Genomic DNA, 15675 nt, shown 5'->3' with positions numbered 1-15675 from the left:
TACTGTAGAATGTGTTGCCCTCCTCTTCTGACACATCAGCCTCAATATTGAAGCTGGTGTTGACACCTCAGAAAAAATCAACAATCTATCAAATTAAAACAATTAATACATGTCAGCAGTCTACGGAAGTTGAGCTTAATGTGTTTTGGTTATGAGAAATGTTAATGGGCCGCAGAATTGGTCAAAGCCCAAATAAAAAAGTGTGTTGTGTTAAAGTGTTAATTGGCCGATGTATTGGTCAAAGCCCAAATAATAGCTTCTATTTTGCTGTTTAGCACATATGCAAATTTTGAAATGAGATTTACGGCTCATCAAGTAAAATTATAGTTATGGAAAAAGTTTTCTAAAGATATAGTAATTAAAAGAGTTGTTGGACAGGAGGTAAGTCCATTTGTGGAAGGCACCATCACATCAGGGATCGAGTTCCACTCCCTACGAATGTAGAATTTGGCTAATGGGCCGGCCAGTTGTGGCCCAATAGTTGACAAAAAAAAAATTGTTGGGCATAATCTGGATCATGTCAAGGTAATTTGCTGAATCACCATAAATTTCTTCAACAAAGAATACAAATTTGAAGTAAAAGTAAAATTTTTCCGGAGAGGTAAGGTGTTTTCTTTGGACAACATAATCATTTTTGTTATAACATATTTTGTCTTTAAATTTATTTGGTTATTTATATAATCATTTTTCCAGTTATTACGTTATCAATATGGTTTTTACGGAAAGAAAATCATTTTTTTTTCAAAAATCTCTATACAAAACAAATAATATATATATATATATATATTATAAGGGAAAATTAAGCTAAAATTTTATTTTGATTTTTATAATGATAAATATATATTAATTCAGTTATTTACAGTACTAGGTTTTGAACCCACGCTACGCGTGGGTTTATTTGATATATTTTGATAAAAATTATATATGAATGATGACGGTAATAACATATTATCTCATAATAAAAATTCAAAGTTGTACTAAAGAAAAAAAATAAATTTCAGATACACAATTTTTAAAAATATAAAAATCAGTTGTGTTATAAAATCAAATCTGATAAAAAAAACTCATGAATTTAACTCGACGTCCAGGCGAGACAAATCAAACTGATGACCTCACATATCCTAAACCATTTCTTTGACCATCAGAAAAACGAAACAATTTTATAATCATGAATATAACTCATTTTCATATTTAATTGACCGCTACCACCTATGTTTTCGTGTTTTTTATTCAATGTTTTCTTATTCTTCATATTCTTTTTTGTCATTTTCATTGTCAAATTTTGTGGTAATTGTCATCGTTACTTTTACCATTTGGTTCTTCATTATACTTTTTTTCTTCTTCTTCCTGTCAATTTCTTCACATTCTTCCACTAAAAACTTTTTTTTAAGAATACCACACAACTTGTTAACCCTTCAAACTCCAAGAACAAAATCATTTATTTTCCCATAAAATTTGTGAAATTCATGAAGAACAGCATAGTCAACACATGCACCCAATTATTGATAATTTTATCTATATACTTATTTGGTTTTAGATCCACGCGTTTAGAAACTTCTCAAACCAAAATCCTTATTTTGGTTTATAATATTTTAAAAACTTAAAAAAACATACTAATAATTATTTATTTAATATGAATCATATGATATATAGAAATATGAGTACACTATAAGAACATATTAATTATAAATAAATAATATCAATTATATTATATCATCAAATTATATCAACCGTATCATATTATCAGATAATCGTAACATTATATAACAGTAACCGCTTGAACCATAACCGTATTTAAACGTAACTGTTTAACCGTTTATTAAACGGTTTTGGTTAAAGTTTAAAAATTTCTAATCATAACCTATGGTTAATAAACCGTAACCGTGACAACCGTAACCCTGGTCATGCCTATATATAGCTAATAAAACATGTGTGTTTGTCGTCCATCTTTCTTCTTTAAACCTCAAAATTTGACTCAAACATCAAATTAAGGTCTTGCGATGTCAATCCTTCTTTCTTAGACCCAAAAATAAAAAAATCAATGAAAGAATATCAACTCATCTATAAAATCATACACAAAAGTATATTTTACAGCTCATAAGAAATAAAAAGCACAAATGTAGATAAATTAGATAATTTATGTTTTACATCAATATTTATAATATTTTAAACTTTTAAAAGGTTTCGAAATATAAAATTTGAACCTTTAAAAAAGTTTCAATATTTATAATATTTTAAACTTTTAAAATTTAAAACTTATAATATATAAAAACTTTTTAAAAGCTAAGAACTTTTAAAAGTTTCAATATTTATAATATTTAAACTTTTAAAAATTTTAAATATTATAATATTTTTTTGAAACTTTATAAAGTTTTTAATTTGATCAAATAAAAAACCAGATCAAACTAAATAAAACTTTTAAACTTGGAAGCCTGATAAATCAAGCCTTCCTGCTTATTCGTTGTTGGAAGCATATTAATCTTATTTTTACTGGTTCTGAACCATTGTCTAAAAAATTTCTAGCCGATGTGGGATATTATGCATAGTTTTTTTATTTCATAAATTTAAAATTTTTCTTTTTCTAAAAAATTCTGGAAATTTAAAAAATGTTAATGAATGACATGTCTTAATATATAAAATTCTGGAGATTTTAGAAAATGTTAATTAGTGACATGTCTTATCACTATTGGTTGTTTTAAATCCTAGGTGGACAGCCTTAGGAGCTTATAGCTCCTACTTTTTATTAGTATAGATTATATATATATAAGGGAAATTAAGTTAAACATTTATTTAAATCTTTATAATGATAAATATATATTAATTCAGTTATTTACAATATTAACTATTAAAATAAAAGTAAAAATAAGTAATTTGTGACGGAACTTAGTTGACTGATATTTTGGTTTTCTTTATGGATCAGACTTAAAGAATTGTTTAGAATAATAAAATAAGACTTTTGTTGTTTTCTTAAAGTAAAATAAATTTTCACAAAAAGAAGATACAAGAAAGAAAATTCATAATCTTGTGTTTTTGCTAAGAGGATGTCATTCAAGTCATTACCTTAATATTAAAATGTATAAAGTATATAATAAAATTTGAGCAAAATGAGAATACTAAATTCTAATTTTTACAAGACTTTTAAATGCTCAATCTTATTTATCTTAAACTATAATTAATTATTAAAAATAGTCAGCATACCAACAAATTCCAAACAAATTAAGAAAAACTTACAAACAATATACAAAAAAAAACACAACAAAATAGTAACTAAAATTTGAAAAAAACAATCCCGCAGCGTAGCACGGGTACTATCCTAGTGTTCGTTGAAACTCACTTATCCGATCATATATGTAAACTTCGAACTATTGTTCATGCGTTTTTCATTTTCATATCGTTATCAAAATCATATTGAACCATAAATCATATTCTCGATTGGTTTTAAATTTCAGTTACTTGCTCTCTTTTCTGGATTCTTTGGATCAATCTTATGATTTTAGTTCTGATTTGAACACTATTGTACCATCGTAAATACATCTCACCGGTATCCAATACATTTTTGATTGCTTTCATTCTAAGCACAATTTTTTTTTTTATTTGTTCTCCTTTAATCGTCATAATCTTGAAAGTGGCTCACAACTTCTCGAATTTTATGACACTTACTAAACTCTAAAATTCCACATGAACAGCTAAAACTATGACTAAAAAAAATGTGCAAATTTTGAAAGACAATACAAAATGATAATACAAAATGATATTGTTAAGAAAATAAGCCAATGATTACAAAAAATAAATCCTGAAAATGCTAGCTACCATTGAAGATTTGGATATATATGTCATGTGCTGTTTTTTTTTTTGTAACTATATTGCCATTTAGTTTTTTAAGGATATTTTTTAATTTATTCATAATATTGTCATTTTTAATATATATATATATATATTTGATATTGTCTTCGACAAAATAATAAAAAGAAAAATTTTAATTTATTTTGTAAATCTCAAAATAGATGAGAAAAAGTTTCCCCGCTATAATCCCAGCATTCAGTTTTTCAAAACTTATCAAATAATCAAGTGTACGAATATGACCTGGCCGATTCAGAAAGATAGGCATATTGCCAGCTAGCGAAAGTGGTAGGAGCCTAGGACTAGGAGGGGATTGCAAAATTTGTGATGTTTTTGAACGATCGTGTGGTCAATGTCAGCAATCATTTGTTTTTTTTAGAATGGTTTGCATTAAATTAGTATGATATACATTTTCATATATCTAAGTTGAAACAAATTTCATTACTTACTTTATGGGAGATCCACAAAGCTCAATAATGTGATATATATAGATCTTTCAACATCGACATATTACAAAGATAGTATCATGCATGTTGCATATCAGACTCGTCTACGTATTAATTATTATGGTGGTTTAGATACATGTCCAAAACTATCTATCAATGCGGAATATCACTTCATTCTTCAATTCGACAGGCGTTTTGTATCGAATAACTAAACATGATCATAGTTTTCAAAATTTAGAGACCAGTGAGGCTTTTTGTCCCGCACACATAAATATGGCTATATATATCCCATATGGGTGCGTTGCAATAAAAGATTCGTACAATGCACGCATGCATGTTCTGTTTCCAAGTAATACACATGCTCTATTTCTTTAATTTATAAGTAGTATGTCTCATATAACATAATATAACCAGGGGAGTCCGAATCGAATCATGGTAATCCAATATTATGTAAACAGTAAAGATTTATGTAATACAGACGGAGACGGGCTAAATAGGACAACGCAAAGACTCGCGTACCAAGCCAATAAAACAATGTCCAAAACGCGGTGAAAAGCATTTTGATTAGCATAAACGTAATCAGGATGAGAGACGTGCATACTTTTTAATTCCCAACCCTAAATAATGTCTATCCTTATATTCAATGGGTGAAAATCGGACCGACGTACTATTTTTCCCTTGGAACTATCGTATCTTGCCAGATCCCCATCGATCTTTGATCTCGTACCAGTTTCCCTTCGAACTTATAATCTCCGTTTATTTCCCCCCGAATCCATACTTCTACGCCTATTTCCCCACCGAACTATGAAACCTCGCATAATTTCCCCATCGTGTTGGTTCTAATGGTTTACTGTTTTGTTTAACCAAATGCTGAACCGTAAAAACCAAATTAAATCAAATTAAACCATATTAAACCGGTTTACAACCCATTTACAACCCGATTAAACTATCTAAACCTAAAAAACCTAAAAAACACAAAATCCCCAAATCGATTTTGCCCCTTTCTCTCGACGAACCCTAAATTCGCGAAATCGCGAAATCGATTTTGCCCCTTTCTCTCGGCGGTTGCGATGGCGATGGTCCCGGTAAATCCCGTTCCTAATCCGCCTCTTGGAGTAGATTTCGACGCAGAAGCTGAGGATCGCGATGAGTTTCATATCAACAAGTTGGCGACAGATTTTACGGAAGCTGAGGAATCGATTCGTCATAACGTGTACCCAGAAAGCGACGATGAGGATGAGGAACGTGTTCGTAGTGGTGGTGCGAGTAGGGGGACTCCCATAGTTCGTGGTGATGGTTCAATGTACAAAGGGCAAAGCTTCTACAATGGAATCGCTTTTAAGGAGTGTGTTCTTGACTACGCACTTGTATCCGGTTGTAACTTGAAGCAATACAGGTACGATAGAGATAGAATCGGTTTTAAGTGTGTTGGTGCTAAGGGGAAATGTATGTGGAAAGTTTATGCGGCATGTTTGCACAATGAGTCGATGTGGAGGATTACATTGTACACGAACAAGCATATTTGTGTACCTAATGGGGAGTGTGAAATGTTTAAGGTGCCAGTGATAGCTAGGTTGTTTCTAGATAAGATAAGAGAAGAACCGGAATATTACATGCCTTTGAAGATGGAGCAGACTATAATGGAGAAGTGGAAGATATCAGTTACTAGAGGTCAATGTCAAGCTGCTAGGAGAAAGGCATTGGCATGGATAGAGCTTGAATATGACACTCAATTTGAGCGACTCAGAGACTATGGGGCTGAGATATTGGAAGCAAATAAAGGTTCTGTTGTAGAGGTAGAGACGGTGAAGAACGAGGTCGGACAGGATGTGTTTAAGCGATTCTATGTATGCTTTGATGCTCTTAGGAGAACATGGAAAAAATCTTGCAGACCACTAATACGAGTTGATGGTTGTTTCTTGAAAGAAAAGATCAAGGGACAGTTGCTGGTTGCTTTAGGAAGGGATGCTGACAATGTTATCTACCCAATGGCTTGGTATGTTGTTCAAGTTGAGAACACTGATAATTGGTCATGGTTTGTGAATAGGCTGAAGATCGACTTGGAGTTAGGTGATGGGGATGGTTACATTATGGTGTCTGATCGACAAAAGGTTAGAATGTGATTTGATATGTTTTATATTTTTGACAAAGGTTGCATCGACACCATGTTAATCATGTTTTCTTTGTTTCAGGGTTTGATTAAAGCTGTTGAGTTAGAGTTACCAAAGATTGAGCATAGAAAATGTGTTAGGCACATTTATGGTAATCTAAAGAAGAGGCATCCGGATAAGAAGCGGCTGAAGAAACTCCTTTGGGATCTAGCTTGGTGCTACAATAGTAAAGACTATGAAGAGGCATTGGAGAGGATCCATGCATACGATAGTAAAGTTGCTGAAGATGTTATGAAGACTAAACCAAAGACTTGGTGTAGGGCGTTCCACAAGATTGGCAGCTACTGTGAGGATGTGGAAAACAACTCTGTGGAGTCCTTCAATAGCACAATCAACAAGGCAAGAGAGAAGCCATTTGTGGCCATGTTGGAGGCTGTTCGAAGGCTTGCAATGGTTCGAATTGCTAAGCGGTCTGCACTTTCTCATTCGCACGAAGGTTAGTAACACTACACTTCTTTTATCTTTCATTTATTTTGTATTGAGTTCTAAAGTGTAATGTGTATTCATGTATTTGTCAGGGATATGCACTCCATATGTGAAACGCTTCTTGGCTGAAGAGCATAAGGCAGCTTCTATGTGCTTTGTTCATCCCAGCACAAATGGAGCTTATGAAGTTTACCTGGGATATGACAAACACAGAGTCAATTTGAATGAAAGGACTTGTACCTGCATGAAGTTTCAGATATGTGGAATCCCCTGCGAACATGCTTATGGACTGATACTCAAGAAGACATTGGAAGCTGAAGATTACGTGTGTGAATGGTTCCGAACTTTCAAGTGGAAAGAGAATTACACGGAGGGGATTATACCACAAAGAGGTCCACGCTATTGGCCTTGCACTGGTGGTGAAAGTGTGCATCCACCACCAAGGGCGGATGATGAAAAGGTAGACAAGAAGAGGAAGAAAGGTGCTCATGAGTCACCTACCAAAAAGAAACCAAAACAAAAGAAGAGAATCATGCATTGTGGGATATGTGGTGCAGCTGATCATAATTGTAGGTACCACCAGAAGAAGAAGAATAAGAAGAATACAACACAGGTTAGTTATTTGATATTTGATTATATTTGATATTTGATATTTGATTAAATTTGATTCTGATATTTGATTAAATTTGTAGGGTGGAACTCAAGTGGAATCTTCTCAAGGTTGTCTTACTCAAGATAAGTAATTGGTGGATGAAGTAATGTGGAGGATTAGAACAAGGCAAAGTGTTTTTTTTTTGGTATTATGACCTGTTTCAGAACATATGTTGTTCTGCCTTAGTGTGGTCTTTTGAACCTTATTATTAAGCCTTGTATTTTGGCCTTGATGTTCTACTCTTTTGAACAATTGTATGGTCTCTTTTGATCAATGAATTCTACTCTTTTGAACAAATTTGTATGGTCTCTTTTGAACAATAGAAGAGATGTCATCATATTAGCTTAACATTGTCATCATATTAGCTTAACATTGAACCTTAACATTGAACCTTAACATTGTCATCATGATCATACAACCAAATACTAAAACAATTATCATCATATTAGCTTAACTAGACCGATCATGATCATACAACCAAATACTAAAACAATTATCATCCTATTCATCCTTGATTTGAATTCATCTTTAACATCTTCAATCCTCTCAAATATCTCTTTCTCAACCTCCATTACCATCTTCTTCTCAAGCTCCATTTGCAGCTCCATTTGCATCTTCTTCTCCTTCATTGTCTCTGATATGAACTCTTTCATTGTCTCCACCTCATCCAACAAAGCCTCATCGACCCATTTGAAAACGTGATTGTCATTCATAAGCTAGACCATAGACAATTGATTTGGTTATCATTTAGAACCGATCTAATAATAAGCTAGACCATAAACGTGATTGTCATTACCTTATTTCCAGCTGCATATACACACCGAAGGTATCGTCGATTTGGGTTATGGTCGGATTTGGAAGTTTTGGCCACAATTGTTTCTCCACACCAACATCTCTTAGGTACACCAACAATTCTTCCTCTTTCGCGAACATTTGTCGAACAGCTCGAAGATCCAGAAATATTGCTCATGATTTTGTGAGAAAGAGAGAGAGATTTCTTATTCAATTTCGATTTTTAGGGTTCTTAGTTTCAATTTGGGGATTTTCGTTTTAAAATAGAAGAAGGAGAAGTCGGGTCGGGTTGTATATTTTACCCGGGTTCTAAATTGGTTTCACACCGGTTTAACATGGGTTTCTATTGGGTTTTGTACCAAAACCGTGTAATCGTGGTTCGGTGGGGAAATAGGCGTAGAAGTATGGATTCGGGGGGAAATAAACGGAGATTATAAGTTCGAAGGGAAACTGGTACGAGATCAAAGATCGATGGGGATCTGGCAAGATACGATAGTTCCGAGGGAGAAATAGTACGTCGGTCCGTGAAAATCGTAACAATAGTTGCGTCAGAGAGCAAAACCAGTGTCTACTTACCATATTTGGAAACCTACCAACCCACCAAGATACGTAGAGCTTGTTGCAACCGCCACATAATATCTTATTTGGTGGAGCGTGAGTCACAAAAATGTTTGGAAATGTTAAAAATTGACATTTACATCTGGCGCACCAAGGATGCCTTCACAATTCTTTTGTGTGGTAAAATATGCGTACACGTTTGACCTAATTTTAACCAACCAAATCTCAAGATGCGGAGGTGCATCCACACAAACTGCAACATATCTACTTATCTCATCTACCTAGTCTCTGAAATGCGTTCATACAAAGCACCAAAGACTTATAATATTTTATACGTACCATGACTGATAGATAAGAGATGTTTTGCGAGATCAGTTTCCAACGGTCATCTTCCGTTTTTTTTCTCGTTTGAAAATATCACACCCCACAACACACTAACTATTGATTGATTTTGTTCAACCTTTTTATACTTTTTCCGGATATTGAATTAAGAATTTTACTAGTTTCTATTTTCTTAATAACCAATACAAAAAAAAAAATCACTATGTCTAACTTTTTTGTCTTCTTGAATTTGTTAATCTTGAGCTGAAATAAGAGATAGTGCTTTCAATATGTTTTTGGCTGCATTAATCTAAGAATCTTTAAGAACAACGTGTGACTATTGATATTATTAGCTGCGCACGTACTGCCATCTACCACATTGCGGCCTATTCCGCCATTAAATCGATATCAGCATATCATAATGTCACAAACACACATCAAATCATCGTAAATGTATCGATATTCATTTCTTGACCGCTTCCATAAATTATCAACCCCGAAACTTTTCCATCATATTGTCTTTTTTATAGTTAGAAAAATACAGACAAAATTGGTCAATGAAAATCATTACAGCTCTAAAAGAATTTGGTAGTCAAAGAACTTAAAAGGCAAGATTTATCGAGACATTACGACAAGGTTGTTGAATTTCTCGGGGAAAAAACTACAATATCATAAACATACATTTAAAAGAAAGAAAAAAAAAGAAGTAGAGGTTTGATTAGTTATTGTTAAAGTAAAATGTGTTGGGCTTGTCTTTTCCTCAATTGTCGCGAAGTCTATGGTATAAGCGAAAGAGAAAGCATAGCATGATGGGCCATATATACACATAAAAACTCGAGTATGCTACAAAAACAAGGTTTCAAATGCACTCATTCTCGTATAGCATTTTCTAAATTTATTCTTTTCATGTGTCCCCCATTGGCTTGGCAATAAAGTTGAATTTGTATTGATGGTTTTTTTCCAGTACGAGCTAAAATTCTTAATTAAATGGAAAGTATGCTAGAACAATATAAATGATTGCAAGTCACCTCGAGCAACATCAATTACTAACATTTTCGTAGCATATTGCATTTAGGCTAGCATACAGCCATACATAATGTTTGGGTCCAAAGTCTTTTTAAAAAATAAAAACACCACCACCTTTCAAGAACCTCCATGCAAATACGATAGTGCACCTCACACGACGAATTATGCATATCTAAACTATCTAGCTAGTCTGGATTCTATTATTATATTTCTTGCGCAAGTAACTCTTTTTAAATATCTTATACATATGATACACAAAGGCATTGATATACTTAAACACGGTCGATAACAAGTTGATACCAAGACAAATGAAAGAGAGAGAGAAAAAAAAGCAAAAATAAATGGATTTTTGGGACAATTTTTTTTTTTTTTTTTCTGTTGAATTGAATGGAGGGAGAGAACTTATCAATTGTTGATACTTGATACAAATACTTCATCTGTCTCAAGAAAATTGATGTTTAGAAGTTTTTACACATTTTAAGAAAATACCGATTACTGATTTTAAATATATTATTTTCTTTCACTAAATATATATTATTTAATTTTAGACTAATAACAACTCAGAAATTTAAATATTTGTAACGATACAAAATATTAACTTTAAAATTCATTCTGGATTACAAACGCCCACAAAAAAAAAACTTACTTTGAAATATGCAAAAAGGCAAAGTATGACCCAAAGCCTAAAGCCCTACTAGTCATAATCAATAGACACGAAATCAAAGTCAAGATTAGTCAAGGAAGAACCAGTACTTTCTGATGATCCTGTTGATAAACTTGAGAATATCATCCATAGGCGAAGCATATGGTAATGTGTACAGCTACTACCAAACTAAAGTTTAGATTTTATTTATCAAATTTTTTAGCTTCTATTTTTTCCGTACTTTCTTAAAATAATACAATTGTTAATTATTTGCTATTTTGCACAACTATCATACAACTGTATTGTTTATTTTTTTTTAAAAAAAAATTGTTGTTGCATCGCCTCATTCGCCTCATTGGATCGGGGTTAGGACTTAGGAGTTCCACTGTCTCTAAAACATTAGAGTCTTCATTCCATTACTCTGGAGAGATTAATTACATAAAAACAGTAGAAACTACTCCAACATAATTCGATTTCCGTAAAAATGCTTACAAATTTGGCGGATTAATTTGAACTGTTATTCACACCGTAAAAATGCTTATAAAAGTAATCTTTTATATATTCTCTTACCCAAAATGACTAATGAGTTATATCAAAAGCTTCCCTATAATTCATGCGACAACGACAAAGGAATAGCAACGATGTATGTTTCACCTTGCTGTCGTTTAATACAAACAACATTGTAACGTAAACGACATATCTTTTCTCGAAATTGTTAAATATCATTTTCAAATTTTTTTTTTTTTTTTTTTTTAATTGATAAAGTTTTTCAAATTCTTCTACACCTAAAAAAAAATTCCTAACATTTTCATCAGCCTGTCTTTTTCATAATTTATGTATTGTCCCTTATTAAAGGGAAAAAAAAAACGGGTCCAGTACGTAACTTACAAATTTTGGAAATCAGGATAAGTTGAACACTTCAATGCAACAACAACAACAAAAAAAAGACTACTAAATAGTAACCGGGTCGGGTCGGGTCGGGTCCTGATTAGTCAGCACGCACTATTTTAATGTTATCCGTTTCATCATCTCCTTCCGCAATTTTACACTTTTGGATCATCACGGACGGAGCCGTAGAGATTTTGTATCTTCTTCATCAAAATCATGACTGTTCTCAAATCTGCCGATCAAGGTTCGTTTTTTCGTCCCCTCTGTATCTTCCATTTTCTCGTTTTGCATGTTTCGTCCACCTTCTCTTTCGTTTGGTGCACCTGAATTTTGTATATATATATATTTTTTTTTGGCTCTTGAATGGTTTATAATGAGTCGATCATCTCGATCGAACAGGTGAGATCGGTGGGTATGTCAATGAGATTGTGTTTTGAGTGTTAGTTTGGAATAATTTTGTCGATGATTGTGAATTTTTCCGTAGATTTTTGCGATTTCAAAATTCGTAATTACAGAGTCTGTTTCGTTTGTAAATAGTGCAGAGGATCATGATTGATGAAACTTGTATAGGAATTAGCAGCGAAATTATGAATGAATGAATTTTGGGTTTTGACAGTTGAGAATACTGGTCTTGAAATTATGAATTGAAAATTTCTGGTCATGCAGAGAATACTGAGAAGAAGGTGAGGAGTTCATATTTTGATTTGCCAGCTATGGAGATATCTAAAGCATTTCCTCAAGCAACCCCTGCCTCTACATTTCCACCTTGCAGTGAGGATTTTTACATCTCTTCTTCTCCTTCTAAATGATTTATATTTGGATTGTTTATTGTACTTATGATTAATCTGTGGATACTGCTGCTGCAGCTTCGGACTATTATCATTTCAACGATCTATTGACTCCCGAGGAACAGGCCGTCCGGAAGAGAGTGAGGGAGTGCATGGAGAAAGAAGTTGCCCCTATAATGACTGAGGTGTCTATCTTCATTTTTTTTGAGATGTTTTGTTCTTTTATAACCTTTGATGATTACGTCATTGTTCCTCCTCTGATTTTTACTTCTCAGTACTGGGAGAAGGCAGAGTTTCCATTCCAGATCATTCCAAAGCTTGGGGCTTTGCGTGTTGCTGGTGGCTCTATCAAGGTAGTTTTTAATGCTAGGCTCTGTGTTTTTTTTTTGTTTGGCTATGTGAATGGAAACTTCAGAATATTGATTTGGTTTTGACTTCTTAGGGCTATGGATGTCCTGGCCTCTCCATCACTGCCAACGCAATTGCCACAGCGGAAATAGCTAGAGTTGATGCAAGTTGTGGGACTTTCATGTTGGTGCATGCTTCTTTGGGTATGCTCACTATTGGTAAGATCTCCTAATATTTCTTTCTTGGCCTCTTTAATAATCAATTGTTTTGGTAAAGTCCATATTAGGATTTGCATGACCTTAATTTCTTCTGATTTTTTTTCAAGAATAGCACTTTGTGGATCAGAAGCACAGAAGCAGGAGCATTTGCCTGCTATGGCTCAATTGACTTCTGTGGCTTGTTGGGTGAGTACATGGATCTTGGACTTCGAGGATTTGCATCCCTTGGATAAGTTTTTTGTGTAATGTAAACATGGTGTTGATTTCATTACATATGTTGGACTTGTATAAAGGCTTTGACAGAGCCCGAAAATGGAAGCGATGCAAGTGGTCTAATAACAACTGCCAAAAAGGTGGTGCTACCTTCTCTCTTTTTATTCAATTGCTTTGTAACCTTTCCTGCTCTACTTCTGCAATTGTCGGAAGTTTCATTGTTTTGACCTTTTTCAACTGTCTACTTCATCAGGTTGAAGGAGGTTGGATAATTAATGGTCAAAAGCGTTGGATCGGAAACAGCACTTTTGCAGATGTGTTGATCATATTTGCTAGGAATACGAAAACCAACCAAGTCAATGGGTATGTCAATTTTTTTGGCTTTGTCAGATCTCTTAGATGTAGAGGTAGTTTCTCAGAAACTGAAGGTGATGAGGTGGATCTTGATTTCAGATTATGGTAGATTTAAAAATCCATTTTTCGAAAGAATGCTAAAATAGATTGCTCTACGACTACAATTGAATGTACTGAACAAATTTATTTGTAAGGACTGTCATCAAGAACATACTGGACTTTCCAAATACACATCATTCGATTTAGATAGACTAAATTTTCTGCATTAGAAATTTACCGGCAACCTTCTTGCAGATTCATAGTCAAGAAAGATGCGCCTGGCTTAACGGCTACCAAGATCCCAAATAAAATAGGTTTACGTATTGTTCAAAATGGAGATATTCTACTACAGAATGTCTTTGTTCCTGGTGAGGATCGGTTACCTGGGGTGAATTCTTTTCAGGACACCAGCAAGGTACTGTTGTGATAATTTCACATGACCCAAAAAATGCTCTTGAATACGTTATCACCAGCAAAACGTCACATCTTCCTCTTTTCTTTGTTATGTTTAACTGTTTGTCTACACTTTACTTGAGTAGGTCCTGGCTGTCTCACGTGTAATGGTGGCCTGGCAACCAATCGGCATATCAATGGGAATCTACGATATGTGTCACAGGTATTCTTGGGGAAACAGCCAGATCTCAGCAATCGTAGTATGAGCATTCATTTCATTATGTATAGTACAATACTCATATAATGTGTATTGTTTCAAGGTATCTGAAAGAGAGGAAACAGTTTGGAGCACCATTGGCTGCTTTCCAGATAAACCAACAGAAGCTTGTTGAGATGCTAGGTAATGTTCAAGCAATGTTTCTAATGGGTTGGCGCCTCTGCAAGCTATATGAGTCAGGTCAGATGACTCCAGGTCAAGCCAGTTTAGGAAAGGTATAACAGCAAATCCTTTTTTTTTTTGCTTTCATATGAGTTTCTTTCTGCTGATTATTCGACATAGAGAAACACGCTGTCTAATTACATAGTCGATACACTAGCCGTAGTAAGATGGTTTAAACAACAATAGGAACTCATAGTTATGAACCATTTGGTAGGACGCCTGTCATATTAGCTTGAGAGTTGAGATGCATCACTTGTTTGCGAGAATGTGTAGTAACAAGAGAATAAACGTATCAGTGTATAGAGGTTAGGGAAAGTACAACTAATGTGAGTGTAGCAATATTGTGAATAGAGGCCCGTCACATCTGCTAATGTTCCTGTATCCATAATCGTATGAGGGTCTATTTTACCCAAATGTAGGAAGGTCTATGTTCACGAGCTGAGACGAGATAAACTTTCTTATGAATTGTAGTGTTGGAATTAAACTTAGCTCTGTATCGAATAATATCATTTATGCATTTGCATAACAATTATGTGGTTTCACTAGGCATGGATTTCATCGAAAGCGAGGGAAACTGCGTCACTCGGTCGGGAATTACTTGGTGGGAATGGAATTTTATCGGATTTTCTGGTGGCAAAGGTGAGCTTATCTTCATATATGTCTCGACGGTTGGCTATTATTGAAGAAAGATCATAGTTAAATGCTAAAATGTAAAAAATTTGCAGGCTTTCTGTGACCTTGAACCCATTTTTACGTACGAAGGGACTTACGATATAAACACCTTAGTCACGGGAAGGGAAGTAACTGGGATTGCGAGTTTCAAACCAGCTACCCGAAGCCGTCTTTAAGCTAAAAGGTTGTGCAGTGTTTGTTGTTGTCTGTTGGTTACTTTTGTTTATGTAACGTGGGCATTCACAAGTGTGCCAAATAATCCGACCTCAAAGCTTTAGGGTCGTGCGCAATTGGGAATTATATTTTGGTTAATGTCTTATTAAAGTCATCATAAATAACTTTTGCTAAAATGTCAATAAAATCGTTGTGCTTCTTTTTTTGATTGACACTGGATCAGATATCGTGTTTGGGTGAGTTGGTTTTATATTTACCTAAATTTTGTTCTAGG

At 33.9% G+C, this 15675-nt stretch overlaps 2 protein-coding genes across 2 annotated transcripts; both read left to right on the top strand.

The window, feature by feature from the left end:
- The first annotated feature begins 5356 nt into the window (after positions 1-5356).
- On the top strand, positions 5357-7626 carry LOC104715567 (uncharacterized). The gene is made up of 4 exons (XM_087465810.1): positions 5357-6397; positions 6479-6893; positions 6976-7496; positions 7576-7626. The coding sequence occupies exons 1-4, from the start codon at positions 5357-5359 to the stop codon at positions 7624-7626; spliced, it is 2028 nt and encodes a 675-aa protein (XP_087321936.1).
- A 4117-nt stretch (positions 7627-11743) lies between these two features.
- Positions 11744-15609, top strand: LOC104711730 (acyl-coenzyme A oxidase 4, peroxisomal). Its single transcript, XM_010428461.2, has 13 exons — positions 11744-12007; positions 12430-12534; positions 12630-12736; positions 12827-12904; positions 12994-13117; positions 13230-13303; positions 13411-13470; positions 13584-13693; positions 13979-14138; positions 14263-14339; positions 14437-14608; positions 15102-15194; positions 15281-15609. The coding sequence occupies exons 1-13, from the start codon at positions 11980-11982 to the stop codon at positions 15401-15403; spliced, it is 1311 nt and encodes a 436-aa protein (XP_010426763.1). The 5' UTR covers positions 11744-11979; the 3' UTR covers positions 15404-15609.
- The last annotated feature ends 66 nt before the right edge of the window (positions 15610-15675 follow it).

The sequence above is a fragment of the Camelina sativa genome, chromosome 9, assembly GCF_030686135.1.
Source record: "Camelina sativa cultivar CO46 ecotype springtype chromosome 9, ASM3068613v1".
NCBI lineage: Eukaryota > Viridiplantae > Streptophyta > Magnoliopsida > Brassicales > Brassicaceae > Camelina > Camelina sativa.
The sequence above is the reverse complement of the archived record's forward strand: the minus strand, read 5'-3'. Positions and strand labels throughout refer to the sequence as shown.